Here is a 24,114-nt window from a genome sequence, read left to right as displayed (position 1 = left end):
ATAAAGGAGACACAAACCATGCACTGAAAATAAATATCATCTCGTGGAGAAGAGGGATGGATATATTTATATATCCATAAACCAAGTGTCTCTTTCATTCAATCAGTAGACAACTCCTGATCAAGAAGGTTACCACTGGGGTGATCCAGCACAGAGCCTGATGGTTCATAGGTTGTCAGTAAATGTGTATTGGCTGAAACAGTAACATGTATATTTCACACTCATGCTGATGCCACTAATCTTTAGTGCTTTCCTGAAACTGAGGTGAGGATTTTTCTTGCCAAATTCCAATTTTATAGGTGTCAAGTTAGGTGAATTACTTAATGGTATCATCTTCCTATCAATCTAGAAATAGAATGTCTAGCTCCATAATTTCAGATATTTATAAGCCCCTGGTCAGCTGTTAGGCAACACTATCTCCTCTAGTACTGGAGAGGAGGCCACACCTGGAGTCTAAGTTGTAGCACCTGTGGGTGGCTGTCCCATGCAGGAGCTAAGCTGCCACCACCCCCAGCCTTGAGTAAAGGGAGTATTGGGCTGGCATCACAAGGCCACACATTGTGCAAAGCAAATGGCCTTACCTTCACTCTGCAAGGAAATGCTTCAGCTCTGAAATGCCCAATGGGATTGAGCACCCCCCTCCCTTTTGAAACATTATCCCCTACCATATATGGGTGAAATATTCTATCCAAGGTCTTTTCCCTGATAAATAGAGGGCTTTCAGGTACTCTCATTCTCTTGCCTTCCAGTGTGGAAGAGGACCCTTCAGGTCAGTAGAGCCCCCCCCCACCCCCCCCACCCCCCAGGAACCCAAGACTTTGTGGAAAAAAAAGTATTTCTGTGTCCTAGCAGCCTTTTCATCACCAGCCCAAACCATGCAAAATGATGCCGATTCCATCTCCTGCCTGAGCCCTGGGCCATAAGCACCCACACAAGCTCCAGAGATGATCAGGGAAGGAGGAACCATGACAAGTGAGGATTCTTATTCTTGTAAAGTTTCCTGTTCTTTCTATCATACTTGACATGATGGGAGTAGCAATAGGGAGCATGCTTCCTGCCCAGCTCTGACAGAGACACTGACAGTGTGAAACACTGCAGAAACTTTTCATGGATCCAGAGCCTATGGAGGGAGGGGGAAAAAGCTGACATGGAAGAATAAGAAGGAAGTGAAGGCTCAAAATACCAACTAAGTGATTAAGTTGATTACTTTCAACTAACATAAAATAAAACTGTAATCTGAATGGATTAATAGAGAACATTCTGGAGGTATTTTACCATTGACTTCGTTATTCTCAGAAAGAAATATTGGCCAGGCACCAAGACACACCTATAATCCCAGAAGCTCAGGAGGCTGAGACAAGAGGATCAGGAGTGCAAAGCCACCCTCAGCAAAAGCGAGGAGGAAACTACTCAGTGAGACCCTGCTTCTAAATATAATACAAAACAAACAGAGCTAGGGATGTGGCTCAGTGGTTGAATGTCCCTGGGATCAATCCCTGATTACTAACACCACCCCCAAGTATTGATGATTTATTTTAAAATTTTAATTCCTAAATATGATATTGTTAATTTAACAATTAAATTTAAGTATTACAGTCATCAATTAAATATATATTTTATTTATTTTTCCTATTGCGCTTAAGATCCAGTACTGAATTTTGATCCTGAAGGTCAGAGGATCTGTTTAGCTTTCATTACTTCAGTAAAGGAGTAGGAATGGATTGCTTTGATGATGACACGCCATCTGCTGGACATACTGGAAAACAATGTCTTCTAGAACTGAAGAATGATTATTTTAACACAGTTCATCAAACACGAACCTGGTCCTTTTCCTGGGGCAGGCCCAAATGTCCTTGAGTGACAGTTCTACATTTGGTCATGAATCAGCAGCACAATGAGTCTATGTTGGTAGCAGTTAAATGACCCTTGGATTTGAAGTCAGATGATAGAAACAAGGTTTTCAACTTTTCTCCAGCCTGAATATCTGCCTCTAGGATTCATGATTGGGGATGCTGATATATTGGCTAGCTAATAACTCTCCTGTGCTTAAATTCTTTATTTGTAGAAAATGAATACAGTAAAATCTAGAACTTGGAATTTCCAACTCAAATAAAGAAATGCAAAGACATTTGCACACTCTTAATATGCAATGGAAACTTCATAATTCCATCACTTCTCTGGTCAGCCTTTGATGGAATATGCCACTTGGATGGCACCCACTCTCCCAAATGAAAGTATGTGAAGGCTTCAGCTATCTGAAAAAACAGACAACCTGAAATGAGTGCTGGAAACACATATATATCCATGTGAGCATAGTCATTCTGTTATTTGGCTAAAGTCCTAACCCTTCATTTACAATTTTTTATAAATGAAACCAGAGCAAAACATTAAAACACAAGTAACCAAATAGTAGGTAAACTACCAAAAGCTGCCTTTAAATATGGTTTCAAAGTAGTTAATTATTATTCTTCTGTCCTTAATATTCTTGAGAAAATACAATACAAATAAAGATATTTAGAATCATATCTATTACATAAATTTATCACTAGAAAGATTAAGCAAAATAATATCTAATCTAAAAAGAGAAAAAATATTGAAAATAACAGGAAAGTGTAAAAAAGAGAGGAAAATAAACAAAAAAATAAACAAAATAACAATATGTAAATAAACAAAAGCATAATATGTAAATGGAAAAACTCTTATTGATGAACAAATTCCAATAAATCGTAGAAAATGAAAATGACATCTGTACAACATTTTTAAAACCCTCAAAATAACATTAAAAACAACAAATCTTTGCAAAGATGTATTAGGGACAAATATATTTTTAAAATGTGTTAGGTGATACTATACTCATTTGATAAATTAGAGTATAAAATGAACATGGGGCCTGATGAACACTATTTAATGTTGATATATGTATGATAATCAATGATTTAAGTATCATGAATCATATGGATTCAATAGAAGAGCTTCAACACAGAAAATAATGCCTAGTAGTAATATGAGGAAAATTAGCAAAATAATATTGCACTGGAAATTTAAAACTACCTCTCTCAATCTTTTTTTTTCTTTTTTTTCCTTTTTTTCCATTCCATTGTTATCTTTATTTATTTTTTTATTTTTTATTTTTTTTATTGGTTGTTCAAAACCCTACAAAGCTCTTGACATATCATATTTCATACATTAGCATACATTAGCTTCAAGTGAGTTACATTGCCTAGAAAAAAGGGATTGAATTGAACATGTGACTTGCTATATGTACATAAAACTTCATGCAGGTTGAGCATTCCAAACCCCAGATTTGAAATCTGAAATTGATTGAAAATCTGAAAGTAATAGGTCAAGTTGACACCACAAGTGGAAAATTTAACACCATGAAACATTGTTTCATGCCCCAAATTGCTAAAAATATTGTATAAACTTATATTCAGGTGATTTGTACAATTTGCAGATATCTTGGATCCATCCCAAAGAAATGTATATATATACTTTCAGGTGTTGAGATTATATAATGCATAATATGATATAATATTATATATTATATGTTATATGTTATAATAATTATATATTATATAATTATATATTATATATAAAGGTGAAGGATGATTTAAGGCGTGAGAAATGTGACTGGAGGAGAAGTAACAAGTAGTTTCCACGTGTTCAACTCAATGCCATGGCACTTCTCAGGAAGCTTGTTTAGAAATTATTGGTGTTATCAGATATGAGATATTATATTTCATATATTACATATCAGATATTATTATATATTATGTGAAATATATGTTTATAATATGTTATATATTATAAATATAATATAATATAATATATATCATATTATTATACATAAATATGATATATATTATATATTGTGATATAATGTATATTATATATTATATATATAATCTCAACACATAAAAGAATTCCCAAACCCAAACACTCCTGGTTCCTAATATTTTGTATAAGGGTATTTAACTCTCTCTACCCAATTTTTACCCAGCAGTAGTATTACCCCACGTGAGTCAGAATCTAGATTTTATGGCTCATAATGCTCCACAATTACTCAGAGTCAAATGAGCAGGGAAATAGGTTTCATTCAAAGCCAGCTTTGAAGAAAGATAAAAGAATTCTCTTTGTTTTGAATTTCCATCTTCAGAAAGCTCCAGGACCAAGAAAGGTTTTATAAGAGAAGGAGTGTTAAAGAGGACAAAAGGTAGGGAAAATATATATGAAGGTTTACCTAATCTGTGTTAGAAATCATGTCAGTGGTGCCTGGCCAAGGTGGGGTTAGTTTCTCTTGTCAACATGAGGAAGTTCAGAAGTTCTAACAATTTGGGGCTTTGATCCCTCTTAATTTCAGATGCATTTCCCTAATTTTAGAGGGAGTCATTTCAAATTATCCTGTTTAGTCAGCCTTCAGAGTTGAGGAAATTAGTGTTCCAATGTCATCTGACTAGCTGTTGAACATTGTATCAGTGTGCAGAATTAGAACATAAGGAGTCAGATGCTTATTCCTAAAGGGGTAAATTCTGAATTATTAAATATTTCCACCTAGGGAAAGAGCTTCAGTGTTAGTTTGTGTAATTGCTCCTTCAATGCCTTCTCAGTTGTTTGATTTGGTGGGTTTTATGGGTTTCTCCATGCAGTCTCAACCCTGTCTCTGAACTATGTCCTTTGAAGACACTGTGAATTATTTACCAAGCTTACTTATCCCATGGTGTGGGAGCCTTGTCCCATTCTTTGATCTCAGTGGGCTCAATTCAGAAGAGATCTCTTTTCCTGCTACCAGTGAAAGTAGGAGGATGAGTTTTTTCAGCTGTTTCCATTCCATTACTTCCTCATCACTTCTTGACCATCATAGAGTACTTTGCCCAGTTCTTCAGAGGCCCCCAGTAATAGTGAGCAGAACCAAGGGAGTGAATGCTGTCACATAGTCTGTCCTCCACTTTTGGCATTTAGTCCCTATTCCTGTGAAACAGAGTTGAAAGTCTAAATAAATATTCCAGCTTCACTTGCTTTTCTTTATTAGTTAATTGACTTAAAAATCAATAATTTTGGAAGTCATGGAGCTGAGCAATATTATCATTAGCCTCCTACTAGCTTTGCGGTAGTTAAAATCAAGGACATGTGGGGCATGGTGAAATCATTTGCTGGGGTTGTTTCCCAGGGATTCAAAGCCCATGTTTGTTGGAGCCAATGACTTCACTTGGGCCTGCACCAGTATTGCACAGGTAACATTTTGACATTTCCAGGCCAGAAATTCCATGCTCATATCTGCTAACACCAATAATTTCTAAACAAGCATCCTGAGAAGAGCCATGTCATTGAGTTGAACATGTGTAAACTACTGGTTACTTCACCTCTAGTCACCTTTCTCATGCCTTAAATCACCTGCATCTTTATCCCAGAAAACACCATAAACCTTAGTCTCAGGAGGGTCTCTTCTTTCTTTGTGCTGAGTCTATTTACAAATACATTCTTTTTTACAAAACTTGTCATTGCAATGACTGGCATACAGTGAGGTGTGCAAAATGGAACTTGTTTGGAAACAATTTGATTAAATGGCCAAAAAGAATATCCAGAAGAACATTTGCCATGGCTTTTCAGCCCCTTACCACTCTAAAAACCTTTGAACATGTCAAAACAAGTATCAAAGCAACTTGTCCCATGGACCATCCCTGGGACTTTTCCTGACTCAGCACTGTGGACCTTCAGTGCATAGTTTCAATTTTGCACTCTGGATTGAAGATCCTACCCCACAGGTCACTTTCCTATAAGCAATCAGATTCCTATTTCTTTTCCCCTCTCATTTGGCTTTTCTAGTGGGGGAGCTGGATTTGGATAGACAAGATTTAACATTTGAATGGAAGTTCTGGTTTGAACTTGTTGGGGGCAATGTGATTCCAGACCAGAGAGGGATTAAGGATCCTCTATCTACAGAAGTTCTCTTTGGTTTCTCTCTGGGTTGGTCTGGTTGTGGTTGGAGATGGACCATATCAGATTGCAGAAACCTGGTCAGACCTGGTTTGGCCTTCATTGCAAGTGTCCTGAGACCTGATTCTAACTACAATATAAGTAATAAAAGAATATAATTTTGACCTGTTTTGTCACTATTCGGAAACAATGGGAAATATTAGTTACATCTTCACATGCAGCCCATTAGTTGACATTCTCCAACAACTGGATCACTTGAAGCTATAAATCCATGAGAAGAAAAAAAATGATTTTTTTTGTAATCCTGTCTGATCTTCATATTCCTTGAATTAAGGAAAGTATCAGCCTGAAAATGGGTCATGGGTACAGCACTGGGAAGAACTTAACTTAATCCTGTCAAGGTATACTGTCACCCTAATTCTGAAGAGTAGCTTTAGCAGGGGTTCCTGGGGCCACTCTGCTGTTTTGCAGGGGATTCCCATGAATTTTTTAAACACTGTTAACTCCAAGTAACATCTTGTTGCCTTTTCTGGTAAATTCCTTTTGGGTCTGCAAGCCTAATCTAATGTTTATCAGGATGCCTAATTTACAAACTTCTTGGGAGTGCATTTTAATTAATCTTAAACTTCAATTATAGGGTGAACCTATAAAAGTTTTAAGCTTTCCATTTTTTTCTTCTAATGACTTTCTTCTTATATTAAGGATAACTGTTATTATGTGGAATACAAAATCTAAGAGTTAACTCATAAATTCATTTGAAAATGAGAAGAAGGAAAATGAAGGAGAAAGATGAAATAAATAGTCAAGAGAAGATGAGGGAAGAAGAGGAGCAAAGGTCACAGTCTTTTTAAGAAATCAGGCTGCTATGAGATCTGCTTTACCTAAAAAAAATTTGGTCCACAAACTTCCTAAGACTACAAAAGAATATCTTAAAGTGTAGTCATTTAAAGTGGTTACCTTAGCTTCTACCATTTTGTCATAAATATAATTTGGATTGAAATGCCCTTTAACAAACTATTCAATTCACATTGCTTTATCACACTTGTGTATCATGTGCATCAAGTACATGGGTTTTCTTTGACTAAGAAATAACTTGAAATGGTTGTCTGATGTCTCAGCAATGCAGGTATAACTGTCAAAGATAGACTAGGTGAATAGAAATGAGATTAAATATTTATAAATGTACTCCTCATGTTGCTTAAAGTCTTAAATTCTATTATGCTGAAATTTGATACAACATCTGAGTCATTTCTAAATAAGAAATTTAGGGGATAGAAGAAGACTGTAGCCTATTTTTCAAAACAGCTGGATATAATCACTAAGTATGCCCATATGCCTGAGTATGTTAGCACCCACTGTGATTTGCTGCAAGAAGCAGAGAAGTTAAACTCCAGCCAGGTTATCACTATATAAAGTCCACTTGCAGGAACAAAAGAAGGGTGTTGACTTATCTGGGGAGGTGAGGCAACATTCAAACTATATTACTGAGCAATTCTAATATCACCATGAATTCAGGATAGACTTAAACCCAGCCTCTGTGTTTCCCACTGATGCTAAAGTTTCCATTCATAACTGTATCCAGATTATTGAGCAAGATTATTCCTACCATCTTGTCCTAATGGAGCTGCCATTGGAGAATCCAAAACTTGAGATGTCCACATAGATACACAATTTTTTGAACCAAGGTGTGTTAGCTTTCTATAACCATAACCAAAATACCTGATAAGTACACTTAGAGGAGTAAAAGTTTATATTGTTAAAATGTGTTGTTATTGTTGAAAGTTTCAGATGTTTAGTTCATAGAAGGGCATGGTGGAGGAAGTTGGTCAGCTCTTAGAAGCCAGGAAGGAGAGAGAGAGACGAAGAGAAAGACAGGAAGGAAGGAGAGGAGAGGTGAAGCCAGGGACAATATACAAACCCCAAGGACACATACACAATGAAAAAAGTTTTCCATCCATGTCTCACCAACCTACTCTTATCACCTAGTAAGTAATCTATTCAAATTATTATTTCTTCAAAAGAATTAGTCTACTAAGTCATTGCTCTCATAATCTAATGATTACACCTTTGAACATTCCTGCATTAACACATGAGCTTTTCCAGAGACACTAAAGAGTCAAACCTTAAAACAAGGACAGCACAGAGCTGATTATAGGGCATTAACCCAGAAAAAAACATTGAAAGCAAAAGTCCTCCCACCTAGTTTTTCCATACACAAGGCAGGGCTTGTGGCTCTCAGAAAGGCCCCTCCATTTAGAAGGAGTAACTAGCACATAAACAAACAAACAAACAAACAACAACAACAACAAAAACAACACACCACCACCACCACAAAACCCCACAAAATTGTTTTAAAAGTGGAGAAAGACAATATCAACAGTTCCCAATATCAATAGTACATCATCTAAGCACACATTTTCCTTATTACTACATTTATAACTACACTCTATGTCTACAAATGTTGGTTTCAATTATCATTTAAAAATATAGTCATTAGTTTCATGAAAGGCATCCTGTTTCTGGTAGCATGAAGAAAACTGAATTTCAGGTGTAGGATGTTATGTTTAGGGGGAAAGGAGTGAGGTTATGGGGTTAATCTAACTTAGTAATTTTGGAGAGCTCTAATCAATAGATGGGTAATTTATGAAAGAATACATAGATTCAAACTCCTGTCTGTATTTTTAAGATTACCCTACTTATAAATAGTAAAATTTAGGGGGTTCCAAGTGGGATATAGGGAGTAATAAGGAGAAAAAAAGGAAAGAAAGAGAAAAAAGAGAGTGGGAAAAAGAAAATAAGAGAAAAAAGAAAAGAAATAAAAGGGGGATAGAGGTGAAGCATATGCAATTCCTCTATATTATATTATTCTGGTGATTCAGTTGTTAAAGACCTTTTTCATGCACAATTCTGGATTTCACATATGTTGAGGTTGTGAGGACCAGAGGAGGAAGGGTAGAGGAGACTGAATAAATGGATGAAAAGAGAGAGAGAAGAGAAAGAAAGAAAAGAAAAAAAAATGTCTCTCAGAACTCTGTTTTCTTTTCTTCCAATAGGTGGCGTTGTCTATTCCTAGCTTGAGTCTCTGTGTTCAGGGTGGTGGAGGTAGCCAGTGTGAGAGGACTTGAGCTTCCACCTGTGGCCTCTCTACTCTTATTCTCTGAGATGTAAACCAGGCGCCTGATCCTCCACAGAACCAAGCTACTAGCCACGCCCACCAGTTCGTGGATTTTAAGGGTTGGGGGGATTTTCCAAGATGAGTTCCATCAGTTTTTCTCGTAAGGTGTTTGATGAGGTGGGGGGTGTTGGGGAGACCTTATGTTTGTCCAGAGCTCAGTCCAGTGATCACGCGGGCGGATGGCTGGGCCCCTCCTCCAGTTGGGGTGGTCTGCCTACCACGCGGGCTGGCGGCTGAGTCCCTTCTCTGAGTCGCGTGGCCTGCCTTCCATGAAAAATATGGAACGCTTCACGTGTCATCCTTGCGCAGGGGCCATGCTAATCTTCTCTGTATCCTTCCAATTTTAGTATATGTGCTGCCGAAGCGAGCACTATTTCATTATTTTCATTCAAGTATTTTCTACATAACAGTTTTTGGTATATATTTTGAATTTATTTATTTACTACTTTATGTGTGTGCAGGAAGCAAATCTAGGCTGTGATCTCTCTATCACTGAACTTCATCCCCAGCACTCTGAATTCTTTTATTTATATAAATTCCAAAGTACCTTATACAATCTAATATCCTGTTTCTGTTATTTATTTTTTGTCTCAAAATCACATTTTCTTTCTCCTTTTTTGTATGTTTATACTTTATTTGAGTTGCTTTCAGAGAATGCTGATACCACAATATTCATTAAGATCCAGCTATGAATAGTATCCTAATTTTGGTTTAAAATGAAACTGGAATAAATGTATTTCTATATGAGTCTTCCCAGTGACAGAATGAATCCTAAAAAAAAAAAAAATCATGAAAATGTTTGTGTTCATCATGGACATATACTTGAAGTTCTTTAAGTCTCCAATATAGTACCTTTGATATTCTAAAAATTATGTACTGTCAATTTTCTTACCTTCCCTTCATGCCTGATTTTCCTGAATAGGACACAATATTAACAATAACTCCTGAGGTCAACAACCTGACACCATGGTTTTTCTTTGTAAACTGCAGATAGAAGATTTTGTCCACATGCAGGTACTACTTTCTGAGGCCAGAGGGTGAATGCTGGGATGGCAGTACTTGCTCACAGAACCTGGTAACCAGAGCTTCTCCTGAACCCATGCTATCACTTTCTAGGGTTTCCTGTCTCAAACTAATGCAGAGAAATAGTTATTTCAGCAGTATGAAAACATTGAAACCATCCACAGGAATACTTTCATTCAAACCTTCCATCCCTTTAGATTCAGTTCCTGATGTATTTGGCCCTAGGACACAACCATTTAATTTGTCCCAAACTCATTGACCAGAAATCACCTCTTGCCCTTGGGATGGGTGAAGTGTGAGAGCAAAAGCCTAGGTGTCAGAACTCCTAGTGCTCAGGGACAGTGAGAGCAACAGTGCCAAACCCATTCAGTCACATGAGGCGTCCATCAGCCTCGGAAGTACCCACCAGAGCGAATTGCTTCTGTTCCTTTGAAAAAGCACCAGAGGTGGGGATTTTGGTTTGTCCCTGTGTGGCCAGGGACAGTCTTCTCCATGAACTGGACTCCGCAGCAGGGCAGTGGTCCCTGAGGTTTGGTGCCTTGAAAACAGAGGCTTATCACTGTCTATCAGTTGGTGCCACACCTTTTGCCTTCTGCCCCCGCCCTGGCCCAGGGAATGCAACTTAAGGGAGAGGTGGCCTTGGGCATGCTAGCCCCACAGCCTGAGTCTCCTGTACCAAAGTCCAATCCAAGCTATCTCCTACAGGTCCAGTTTACTGCCCACAGCCCTGAGAGGGGCTACTAGCGCCTTCCCGCTAGGTGAGTGTTTCTCCTCTGGATAGAGGGAGTGGTGGGGTCATCTCCATCCGGGAAGGGATCAGTGGAGGCTGTGGGCACTGTCCTCAACCCCACAGACAGCTTCATCAGAGTGCAGGAGGGAGCGGAAGCACTCAGTCCTCCACTGGGGAGGGAGGGAAAGGAAGGCAGAGGAAAGGAGCCAGGGGACTAGGGGAAAATGCTTGAGGATTTCTACAGCAGTACAGATGCTTGGTGGCCTTGTGGACTGGAAGCTGATGTTTCATGGTCTATATGGAAGTTCAAGCTGACTCCTTTTGACCTCCATATCTGTGCTTTATATCCACGAGTTTTATGCTATGCCTCTGAGCAGAAATTTGTGCGCTTGGTCATTTGAACTACTATTAAGTGAACAAGTTTGTGTGCCAGGAAAGGTGGGTAGGTATTGGGTGCACATTATTATTATTATTATTATTATTTTAAGAAAAGTGCACACTGCTTAAATGACATGACTGAGTTTGTACCTTGGCAGTTTGATTTGAGAGTAGGAAATAAAAACAGTCCATCCAGCTGCACAGGTCAGTTAAGATAAAACTCTTCCCTATCCTCAAATGGGTGAAGATAAAGAGAGTTAATAATGAAAAAGGAAAACTTTCCTGAGCATGGGAATTACTGCTGGTGGAGGAAATATTTATTAGCATTAATATTTTAAGAGGATTGGCAAAGCAATTATTTTTCTTATTCCCAGGTTAGTTTGCTCATCAATTTGGGTAGTTTGCTACAGAGTTCTTGAGTACTCTTTCAGAATTTTTATGGAAATATTTCTGTTTTGATGATTAAATGTAAAAATTAACCAACTATTTACAACACTTACTAAAAACAATACTGAAAACATTCAAATGATGCAAAAAATTCAGCCCCAAAACTAAATTTTAGATAAGTTTTAAAATGTTTGTGTATACAAAGCAATATATATATATATATATATATATATATATATATATATATATATATATATATATATATTGAATTGTTTACTCATTCCTTTTTCAGAAAAATATACAGATTTATAGCAACAAGTGTGTTTACTGGGCTTATTTGTTCCAGGGCCCTGGACATTATTTAGGAGTTCACTTGGGGAACACATTACTTTACATAACATGTATTAAAATACAAGCACATGTGTGCAAACCTATTTCTGAACTTAATATCATTAGGCACCCATGAAGCATTTGAAGTGAGCATGTGAAAGATAAAGTAAAATACCACCTAGAGTAGAACATTGCCTGAGGGAGCACATTGCAATAGACACAGGTGAACTGAAAGGCCCTCTGTACATAAAAATGTGTATCCTGAAGGCCATTAGAGAGAGAGAATGATCAGTTATTCCCTCTGAAGCTGGTTCATGAGAGAAGCTTTTCCTGGTGTTTACTTTTTATTATTTTAAAACTTTTTTCTCCATTTTTGTTGCATTTTATGTGTACATAATGACAGGATGTTGTTTCATTTTCATGCTTCTATATCCATTCTACTGTATATTTATTCTTCTATAATGGATAACCTGCTTTCCAAGCACCATTTTTTAAAAAAGACTGTCCATGCTCCCATGTATGTTTTTTGCATTTTTGTCTAAAAGGATTATTTGAGTATTTCTGAATGGTTTTGTTTATGAGTCTTCTATTCTGTACCATTGATCTGTGGTCTGTTTTCATGGCAGTTATTTTTGAGCAATATGTTGTGTGTGTGTGTGTGTGTGTGTGTGTGTGTGTGTGTGTGTGTGTGACATAGGCATGCAGAAGAGACAGAAGAATGGCAATGGAGAGCACCCTCAGTGCGATCCACATGTATGCAGTAGTGTATGTTCTAAGGGCACTTCCTAAGGAGGATTTTTGTAGTTGTAACTGTCCGTACTCTTAAGTGTTATAGGACTCACTTGAATGATAAGACCCTGTGGTCCCACATGCTACTGTTGATGGTTGGATCTTATTTGGGAATAGACCTGGATTTTTTAGAGGGATAGGTGGGCATCATATTCTTTTAACAGTCTATAAATGGGTTTGTCATTAGTTTAAAAAATATATGTATATATTTTTCAATTGACCCACACTAATTTAACATAGGTAAGTGTTTGGTGTGACATTTTCTTACACATCTACAATGTGCAACTATAAGATGAGGGTAATTGGTTTATCTCTGTCTTCAAACAGTATGCTGACAGTTTTTGATATGAGTTTGGTGGCAGTTGAAGACAGGATCAAGGAGGGAGGAATATTTATATTATGTTAAAAATGAGCCATATACTCTGAGGTAGGAAGCGAGGATTGAAAGGTTTCAATGAAAATTAAAGAGCCCAAATGGTCTCCCTACCTGTGTCTATAGGCTTTCTAGACCTACGAAATCCTCATCTGTTCTTTAAATAATCAACGCTGAGTTCACTTCAGAATGTGAAAAAAAAATTGATAGCTAGATGATTATGTTCCCATAATTTTTTCTTTTTCAATAATGTCTGGTATAATTTTATTCTTATACTGTATATCTCTCCTACTTAATGTACACTTCTGTGGTTACTAATATATATTGCTATTAATATTAATATATATTCAAAGTCAGTCATGCATCATAATCCAACAAAACCCATACAGATGAGTACTCCATCTCTCCACTCACTAGGAGGCTGAGAAGAGTAGATCCCTGAGTTTGAGTTACCCAGTAAATTTATTTATAGAGAGAAAATATTCAGGGGATCATATTTAAAGTTAGTAGTGTAGCAGTCGTTTAAGCCAGGAATGGGTGTGATAAGTACAGAGAAAAATCGCTATTCTACCTTCTGCTCCCATCTATGGTTAAGTTTGTTTTAACAAGAAGGGAATGAAATTTCTACTTCATCAGGAAAGCTGTTGAACCAGTTTTTCTATACTTTATGGATCACTACCTCAATTTCTTGGATTTGTGACTGAAGAAGACCTTGCTGCTATTTAGAGCAGTGTCTGTCTGGAATTTTGTTCTTAGGCTCAGTTAGCATTAGGTAATACAATTCAGTCCATGTAGAAGGTAAAATAGATGTTTCTAGAAGGTAACAAGTCTTGTAATCTCCCAATGGTGAGGGGAGATGGAAATTTTTCAAAGAAAGAGGAAGCACTAAATGAGAGGAGCCAAAAAAGGTCTAAAGAATGTGCCAGTAGGATGGGATCAGCTTGATGCAGAAAGTAGACAAAAGGTGAGGACTTCCCAGGGCATCTGCCAGTAATGTCTTCCTAATTGCCTCAGATACCCCTCCCCTGAGTCTTGTTACCTACTTCTCTTATTTGAATACAAAGGGGTTTCCTTTTATATTTACATGAGATTTTCTCTAGTTTCCAAGGGCCATAACATCAATCTTTATTATGTATTGTATTCTTTTTTTAAATTTCTTTTTTTGTGTTGGTGATGGGGATTGAACCCAGGGCCTCATGCATTAGAGGCAAGCACTCTACCATTGAGCCACATTCCTACCCCTTTTTTTAAGTCCCCAAATTGATCAATGGCTGGGATGGTTTGGAACAAGTTAAGTTCATAAAGAACCCTTACAAATCCTCTGTTCAGTTGGGTCCTTGCTGGTAAATAAGGTTCTCCTCCTCTTGAAGTTCTGTGGTTTTCCCATCCACACCTGCATTTTCTACTGGGCCAGGAGAAAGTTCTTCAGGTGGTGTGTTCTTGGTATGTTGTGTCTGATAAACCCGGTGCTCTTTCTGTTCTTGGAGTTCTTGAGTGATATTGTACTGTGGCAGCACACACACAGAGAAAGAAGACTTTTAAGATCTTATGACAGAGGAGGGTTCATAACAGTGTCCCCTGGCTCTTGGATTGTTACAGTAGCCTCTCATATGATCTCCTTGCTCCATCCCTACCCCTGATAAAAGTCAGAGTGGTAAAAATAGTTAAAATCATGCCATTCCTTTACCCAGAACTTCCTGGTACCTCTCATTCTCATTTCTAGTCCAAGTCAAATTACTTATGGGCTCTGCTTCAGCTGTCCTTCCTCTGACCTTAGCTCCTCTCTTCTTGCCCTCCATCACACACCAGGCCCTCTGGCCTCTTCGCTGGTTTTGTACAGTAGTGCTCAGCTCAGCACTGCTCCTCCAGATGGCCTCCCTCAGTGACAGCTCAACAGTCTCATTGGAGTGCACTTTCCTGACCACTTGTTCTACCTGAGTCCCCTTTGTACCTGGTTATAGTGATTTGTATCATCACATCTAACTGGAGTGTTTAATTTACTTTTTAAGGTCTGGTTATTTGGTGATAACCTATGTTTTTGTGAACATATTAATAAATGGTTTTAATGTAGGTGTTTGATAACTCCACTGTGTTTCACCTGTGGGTCTTTCTTTATATTCTTATTTGGAACTTTAGCTCCTATATTCTGGCATGCTTGGGAATTTTAGATTAAAAGTTTGTGCAATGATCTTTTTTGGTGATTGTTATCAGGGATTAAATCCAGGATTCTTACCTATTGAGCCACATCCACGCCCTATTTATTTATTTATTTTGAGACAGCATCTCACTATATTGCATAGGGCCTCACTAATTTGCTGAGACTGTCTTAAACTTATGATCTTCTGCCTCAGCCTCCTGAATCCCATAACTAAAAGTGTGTTCCACCACACTTGGCTGATATCTTCTTTGAAAGTGGATTCAACTTTCTACTAGCAATGTCTGCGCAGATGACCCTGATTAAGCAGAGAATGGTCTATTTTGAGTTTTCCCTTATTCCCAGGCAATAATGCTTCTGGGATCTGTAAAGTTGGGTTCTCTCATCACCTTTGCAGGCTCAGCTCTCCAATTTTTGTCTCCCTGGCTTAAAGACTGCTGAGATATTTGCTCAGATGTATTAAGGGCTTCTGGAAGATGCCTCTAGCAGCCTTTTCCTGCCTGATCCCAATTTTGCCCTTTGTGTATAAAGTTTGCATTTCCAAATACCTGGAGAGGAAAAGGCATGAGGTGCTGGGATTGCTCAGTGCTCTTCCTACTTTCTGGGATTTTGGTTTCTCCACTCCTGTGGCTTTGTTGCTCTCATCAGAGACTTTTCACATGCTCCTTCTCATGTTCTGTCTGCTTCGATGGTTGTTCTCAGGAGGATGGAGCAGCTGTCCTCCATAGGCAAAGAGAAAGTTCTCCATGGATGATTTTGGATTTCACAAATGAAAACTCTAACTATTGCAGTTAGTATTTCAAACCTATTTAACAATCTCAGTTCAGCACCAAGTCTAATTCTGAATTGATTTAAGGAGCCTTTTGTAACTCTCTAATGAAACGTTTTTTACTTCACATTAACTTAATATTCATTTTTTCTTTAAGGCCTTGAGCTGTTTAACTATTGGTTTGATTTACTTAATCATTTTCATATGTTTGCCCATTAAATAAATAATAATGTCAGTACAAAACAATGTTGGAGTTTACCCTTTTAGGTAATTGAAGGTACCCAACAACCAGAGATGTACAAGTTGAAACTATAAATTCAGAAAAATCTTTCCAGCTCCTGACTGGTATACTAAGCTCCTTTTATAGCCCAAATATTATAAACTCCAATATTAAAAAAATACAGGAGCTTCATGATGATCATGTAGGCTATCCCTGAACTGAAGTTGTATCATAGTGTGAATTTCAAGTCAGACAAGATATAACTATCATCTGCCTTTTACTTCCTTTCTGGGTTTTGCATAATTTTCATAATTTTTACTTTTTAGGACCCCTGAATTTGGGAATGTGATATCTAACTGAATGCCAGGATTCTAATTTGTATCTTCCTCTGATTATAGGTTCTAATATTGTTCTTATCACAATCTTTGGGAAAGAACCTACTCACTGCAGCACAGTTTAGAAGATGCTTGGTTTAAATGTGTTCTTATCTGGTGTTTAAAATCTTGATTACCTAAACTATCAACTTACTATTGGTTTTCCCTCTACAGAAAAACACAACTCTGCAAATGTCTGCCAATAGGGACTTTTCAATCGACTTACTCCCAATAAAATCTGATGGCTTCCTTGGGACCACCTCCAGTGACCAGAAAGGGCCTGTGTTACATTTCTACAACATCTGTTATCATGTAAAAGAGAAGAGAGGCTTCCTGTTTAAACAGAAAATAACTGAGAAAAAGATACTATCAGATATCAAGTATGTGCATGACCTTTTTTTTTAAATTAAATATTTATTTATTCTAATTTGTTATACACAATGGCAGAATGTAATTCATTTCATATTACACATATAGAGCACAATTTTACAAGTCACTGATTGTACACAATCTATTTTCACACCATTCGTGTCTTCATATATGTACTTAGGGTAATGATGTCTAATTCATTTCACCATCTTTCCTATCCCCTTCCCCCCTCCCTTATCCTTCCTCCCCTTTACCCTATTTAAAGTTCCTCCATTCCTCCCATGCTCTCCGCCATTGCCATTATCAGTCAGCATCCTCATATCAAAGAAAACATTTGTCCTTTAGTTTTTAGGATTTGACTTGCCTCGTTTAGCAATATATTCTCAAACTCCATCCACTTACCTGCAAATGTCATGATTTTATTCTCTTTTAATGCTGAGTAATATTACATTATGTATATATACTAAAGTTTTCCTATCCACTCATCTACTGAAGGGCATTTTGGTTGGTTCCACAATGTAGCTATTGTGAATTGTGCTGCTATAAACATTGGTATGGCTGTGTCCCTGTAAGATGCTGTTTTTAAGTCCTTTGGGTATAAACTGAGGAGTGGGATAGCTGGGTCAAATATTGGTTCCATTCCAAGTTTTCCAAGGAATCTCCATACTGCTTTCCAGAGTGGTTGCACCAATTTGCAGTTCCACCAGCAATGTAGGAGTGCGCCTTTTCCCACACATCCTAGTCAACACTTATTGTTGTTTGTATTCTTGATAGCTGCCATTCTGACTAGAGTGAGATGAAATCTTAAGACTAGTTTTGATTTGCATTTCTCTAATTGCTAGAGATGTTGAACATTTTTTCATATGTGTTTTGATTGATTGTATATACTTTTCTGAGAAGTGTCTGTTCAGGTCCTTGGCCCGTTTATTGATTGGGTTATTTGTTGTTTTTTTTTCTGTTAAGATTTTGAGTATATATTATATATCCTAGAGATTAGTGCTGTATCCAATGTGCTTGTGGTAAAGATTTGCTCCCAACATTTAGGCTCTCTATGCACCTCACTGATTGTTTCTTTTGCATAGAAGAACGTTTTTAGTTTGAATACATCCATTTATTGATTTTTTATTTTGTTTCTTGCATTATATGAGTCTTACTAAGGACATTGGGGCCTAATCCGACCTGATGGAGATTTGGGCCTACTTTTTCTTCCTTTAGGTGCAGGGTCTCTGGTTAAATTACTAAGTCCTTGATCCACTTTGAGTTAGTTGAGTTTTGTGCATGGTAAGAGATAGAAGTTTAATTTCATTTTGTTACATGTGGATTTCCAGTTTTCCCAGCAGTATTTTTTGAAGAGGCGATCTTTTCTCCAGTGTATGTTTTTGGCACCTTTGTCTAATATAAGATAACTGTAGTTATGTGGGTTAGATTCTGTGTCCTCTCTTCTGTAACATTGGCCTACAGGTCGATTTTGGTGCCAATACCATGCTGTTTTTGTTTCTATTGCTCTATAGTATAGTTTAAGGTCTGGAACAGAAATGCCTCGAGCCTCACTCATCTTGTGAATGACCTTTTAAAGGACCACTTTATTGACCTACAATGAACTTCCAGGTTTTATGTATTAGCAATAAACGCTATGAATATTTGTGTTCAAATCTTTAGACATATTAACAAATGCTTTCATTTCTTTTGTCTAAAGTAGGAGTGAGATGATCTCTTAAGTGTATGTTTAAATTTGAAAGGAACTGAACTAACAATCCATTTGTAAAAGTGACTGTACCATGTCTATCAATGTTTGAGAAACTGACAAATTAATGTGCCATTTAGTTTTTCATGTGTCAACCACGTTTTAGTTGAAACAGGCCAATATTTCTATTTCACTACTCAAATGAACTTTCTGAAACAGATTGGTTTTAGGTACTTGTGCACTTTATGTCCTTTGTATTCTACAACAAGGAGGTTAAAATGAGAGCATATTGTGAAAGTACTTTTCTTTTTAAATAGACCTGTTTTAAATGAATGGTCTATGATTTTTCACATTCTATAACAATTTACTTATTACTATAATTAAGACAGATAGAACATATACAAATATAAAATCCCTACAATCTCACTGATGTTATGTAGTTTATAGAGTACCTAATAATTGTAATTTTATTTTTATTCTTTTTATCCAGAAACATAATCAGAATTCAAAGTGTGGTGTTGAAGTGAGACCTAGAGCAGAAAGGAGATGAGTGTTATTATAGAACCTATTACTATGAGGTACCTCTATGAGTTCACAGATGCTGGCCTTAGAAGTGTCAGTGTTTTTCTGATATTTGTGAGCCTCTGCTTCCCTTCTATGGAGTCATGATGTAATTTGACTTTGCTCAGATACCATTGCCTATGAATTCTGTTTCTGTAATAAGGGAAATAATCATCCCTAGCCAAAGTAAGCACCTTCAACTGGCTTTTCAAGGCTGAAGAGTGGCTATAAAATATTTTTTTGACTCAGTGTGGCTGCAGATCTATATGGAAGTAGATGTTTGTTCCATTTTCTTGATATTTTTTATATGATTTTACACTTGTCAGTTAATGCCAGCCAACTCCCTTTAGAAATCAAAGAATTGAGAAAATACCATAGAAATTTTTAAGCCATCAAAGGTAAAGAAATAGCAAGGATTTAAGGGCTGACTGGGCTGAGGCAAGGGCTGCTGTGCAGGACTGGAACCCTGTCCATGCAGGAATACCTGCTCTCTTGCCTACTTTTTGTCTTTCTCTTGTGTTGGTTAAGTAATCCTGACTAGAATAGGGAGAGGAATAGTGGACATAAGGTTTTGATCTTTTGCTATATGATTAGATAGATTGACTACTGAAAAGCTGACAAGCATTTTGTGAAACACAGTAATTATGAAATAATTTTTTCTACAAATTTTCTGATGAACGAGGTAGAAGCTACCATGCTTTGAATATGTGCAAGTTAAACAATTATGAAGTACACACTGTATGAGTGTTCATTTACCTCACGTATCCCTTTCAGCTAGTTAATTATGCACTCAATAAACTAAGGTGGATATTCTCTTATTCAACCAAATAGGGATCCTAGTAGGTGCCTTGTGTTGTTGAAGATGCTAGTTACAGAAATGCCCTCTATTCATAGAAAACTTTTAGTCTGATGGAAGAATTATAAAATTATATTAATTTTCTTGGATTTTTTGCTGTGATTGATTGAATTATTCAAAAACAATACAGAACCTCCTCATCCTCCATTGGAGGGCACATGGAGATACAGAAAGTGAAAAGTGTGTGTGTGTGTGTGTGTGTGTGTGTGTGTGTGTGTGTAGAGAGAGAGAGAGAGAGAAAGAGAGAGAGACAGAGAGAGAGAGAGACAGAGACAGAGACAGAGACAGAGACAGAGGTTGACAATGTCCCAAGAATGGCATTTAACTCCTTTGACTATAAACAAAACAAGACCAAAAGGTGTACCATGATCTCATAATGTGTAGTAGATCCAACAGGAATCCTTTGGGTCTTTTCATGTTGTAGAGTCAGTACTTGGGATTCAGAAGGTGTCAAGAGCAGTAAATGAATTATGGTCTTTGAACTGTGCGGATTCAGAGACGATGCCCTTCCTGGAAACTCTAGTGGCCTAAGGTGCCAATTTGAGACTACAGAGATTCTTTAGTGACAACCTGTTCAAAGGGAAATTCCATACTAGCCATGGATTTATCAGCTCATGACCTAGGTTCAAATACCAGCTGCCTGGGGGAAGAGAATTAGGGGTATAAGCTGATAGTTCTAATTGGGCTGTTTATATTCAAAATTTCAGTTTTGCTTTTCTTGAAGAAACTTTCTCACAATTGTTACTTTTGCTGTTTAAACCTATATAATGAATTTGCTGAGCCTGCTCATGGTCACTATTTATCTATCAATGTACAGTGATCTACCAGGCCCCAGTTTTTTTTCTCTATTTGTGTGTCTGTTTGTCTTTTATCCATACCCTCCCACCCAGTATGGAAACTTGAATTAATAGTAGTGCAGGGTGCAGCAGAAGGGCAGGAGGGAGAAGTGGTTACAGAAAGACAGTCTTCTTGGCAAGGTTTTACAGTTTTAGGAGAGAGGCATATGCTGTAAAGCAGAAAATAAGAGGGGAATGGCTTTTGAGGGGTGAGAGAAAGGTGGAGGTGAAGATGGAGAGAAAAGGAAAGGTGAAGGACTTAACTGAATTTTTGACATGAGTGTAGCTCCAGACTCTATTGAAACAAATTAGCATGGTTCTGTCTACTCATAGTGTTTGGGAAATAGAAAATAATTGACCACCTGTAGGTGCTCATTCCCTTGACTAGAGTGTGAATTCCAGGGGCTAGGACTTTGTTTTTCCATTTGTTTATCTACTGGATTTGTTCTCAGCTCTATCCCATGTCCTAAAATAGTATCTTGTACATACATAGTTGACACGAGGTAATTGTGTTGCCTGAATGGATGTGGAACTAGTCAGTGCCCTACATAGTAACTGTGGCATTTGGGTTTCTATGCTTCTGATGTTTTCTGTAACACTGGGATTTACTGTCAAAGAAAGCCAAACAAAGGGACTTTTGAAATGCTTTGCCTTACTATATTCACATTTGTTTTTCTGGTTGAATCGTTCAGGATGGCTTGCTCTTTTTTTGACTACATATCTTAAAAACATGGGAAATTTTCTAGGCAATGAAAACTTAGGAAATAAAAAGGCTTTTACTGATCATTTCTGAAGCAGTTTCTAGGTAGATATTAATAAGGGAAGTGCATTAAGAACTGTAGACAAATGCACATTGACAGTTTGCCCAAGCATTGTGAATTTGGGTTATTGCTAGTGATTGAACCCAAGACTTCATGCATGCTAAATACCCCCACTTGCACTGACCTACACCCCCAGACATATCCAGTCATTTGTGTGTCTTTACACTGGGGGAGGAAGGATAACAAATGAATTAAGAATTTTCTGAACCCCAGTTTACCACACTCTCAATAGTCCAGTGATTCAGAGTTTTCACAGTTAATAAACAAAGTGAATGGTACATATCACCTCAGCCTCTGGCAGCCCTGGTTTCATTTGTTGAAGATCAGGTGCTACAGGCCAAGAAAGATGAGATCATTCTAGATGCGAGTGCTGTGGGGCAGTTGCGCTGGGACTTTCGTATTTCATGACACCTATGCAATCATAGGATCAACCTCCCTGGGTATCAGTATGTGAGGGCACATAGCTGTTGGCTTTGATCCTGTGCTTGGAATAGATACTGATTCCACTGTAGAACACATCTTGATGTGCCTAGCAATTCAAAAGAGGGACTGGCATACACACCAGAGTTCTAAATGCCTGAAGCCAGACTGCTGTGTGCACTCCTGTGCCTCTGCAGTACCCCTGCCTTAGTTCTCTTCCTCCACCTAATTCTTCCTAGTAAATTCACCTCTTATGTTTAGGATAATAATCAGTCTAAAATTGACTTTCTGGGTCTTAGCACAGTCAACACTGCCATAATCACTCTCTTCTACTCTGATTGTTTACTACCCTCAGGAATACACTTAATTGGATTGAAGCATACTTATATCCATTTTCTGACTGTGCATTTCACAAGGATGTCCATACTACAGGGATGTCACCCAATACACACAGAACATTTTCCAGTCAATTAATCAGATACTTAACAAAGCAGTGAATCATCTACCCTGTTTTTTTTTTTAATTGGTAAGATATTTTTCTTAAATGTGAAGAACACGTGATTTTTTTTTTTTATACTCTGGAGTACTTTGCTCCACTCTTTGATTTCTATTGAAGATATATTAATTTTCATTCTGACTAGATTTTAAAAGTGAGAACACAACTGCTTATCAATCTCCAAATCAGTGTTCATTAATGGAGTCTAACTTGACTGGGAAGCAGGTGAGGGTATTTGAAGAGGCTGATCATTAAACATGATTCAGAAACTGTTTTAAAAGGAGTAAGAGTAATGTAGAATATTCATAAAAAAATTGCTACTTGTTTTGTGGTCTGAACATGAAATATGCCATTTCCCCCAAAGAGATTAGGGGTTTCAAGATATTTGAGGGATCTCGGACATTTTTTTAATAGGTCCTGACTAGACTTCTGTTAATCAATGATATTTTACATTAATATTTGGTGCTTGTTATCTATCTGCAATTTCATCAACCTTTCCTAAATGCATTCAGTGTAGACCCTAAACCTATGGAACTCTTTATAAAGTAAAATACTAAATCAGTATATTTTTGTGTTTACACTGGGATTATGAACCCTGGCCTTAATGCCATCGTGGGACCCTCAGTTTCAGGCAATACTTTGTGAGTACAAAAGAAGGTGTAAGTAAGCCTTTTTGGCTGCATTTAGCATGCTTTTTAAAAAAATCACATGTGTTGGTTGTGCATGGTGGTGCACTCCTGTAATCCCAGCAGGTTGGAAGGATGAGGCAGGAGGATCATGTGTTCAAACCATCCTCAGCAAAAGCGAGGTGCTAACCAACTCAGTGAGTTGCTGTCTCTAAATTAAATACAAAAGATGACTGCAAATGTGACCCAGTGGTCAAGTACTACTGAATTCAATCCCTGGTACCTGGCCCCCATCCCACAAAAAAAAATCACTTGAATTTGCTGTGCATTTCCTGTCTGATGCTAGGTACTATGGATAAAATCAATTAAGACTAGCATATGGTTTTAATCCAAGGACCAGGAAGTCTTATTAAATTCAGCTTTAACAACATTGCATGATGAAGTGATCACAATATAGCAGTCCATCATATTATGAACTAATGTGGAAAGAAGATAAGGGAATAATGTTAAAAGTGAACAGAAGGAGCTGAAGTTCTCAGGGAGATCATGCATCAGAGATAAAGGAGACTGTTGCCTGGGTTGGGACCATGAAGAGGAGGGTCACTGGGAGTCTATATTGGATAAGCCAATAATATCTTGCTTTAATGATTTTGGAATGTCTTATAGCACATAAAGAAAAGAATGCTAAGAATTTCTATATGTGCATGCACATACACAAACACACACATATGTTAAACCATAGAATTTTTTGACTAGTTCAATTTTTAACTTGAACAGAATCTGGATTCTGAGGAGGTGAAAGAAGTGG

At 37.4% G+C, this 24,114-nt stretch overlaps 1 protein-coding gene and 2 pseudogenes across 1 annotated transcript in view; 1 reads left to right on the top strand and 2 right to left on the bottom strand.

Moving 5' to 3' along the window:
• Positions 1-24,114, bottom strand: part of LOC143385791 (broad substrate specificity ATP-binding cassette transporter ABCG2-like) — a 564,412-nt pseudogene that overhangs the window by 440,036 nt on the left and 100,262 nt on the right.
• Positions 9,382-9,480, bottom strand: LOC143385814 (U6 spliceosomal RNA; annotated as a pseudogene).
• The window catches only part of LOC143385812 (broad substrate specificity ATP-binding cassette transporter ABCG2-like), a 64,392-nt gene continuing 54,286 nt past the window's right edge, over positions 14,009-24,114 (top strand). The window contains exons 1-3 of the mRNA XM_076841333.2: positions 14,009-14,083; positions 16,812-17,017; positions 23,262-23,321. Coding sequence (XP_076697448.2) covers positions 14,009-14,083; positions 16,812-17,017; positions 23,262-23,321 — 341 coding nt within the window. The remainder of the gene's footprint in view (positions 14,084-16,811; positions 17,018-23,261; positions 23,322-24,114) is intronic.

This window comes from Callospermophilus lateralis (genome assembly GCF_048772815.1).
Source record: "Callospermophilus lateralis isolate mCalLat2 chromosome 8 unlocalized genomic scaffold, mCalLat2.hap1 SUPER_8_unloc_1, whole genome shotgun sequence".
NCBI classification, from domain to species: Eukaryota; Metazoa; Chordata; class Mammalia; order Rodentia; family Sciuridae; genus Callospermophilus; species Callospermophilus lateralis.
Note: the sequence above shows the minus strand (reverse complement) of the source record. Positions and strands in the feature narration are given on the sequence as shown.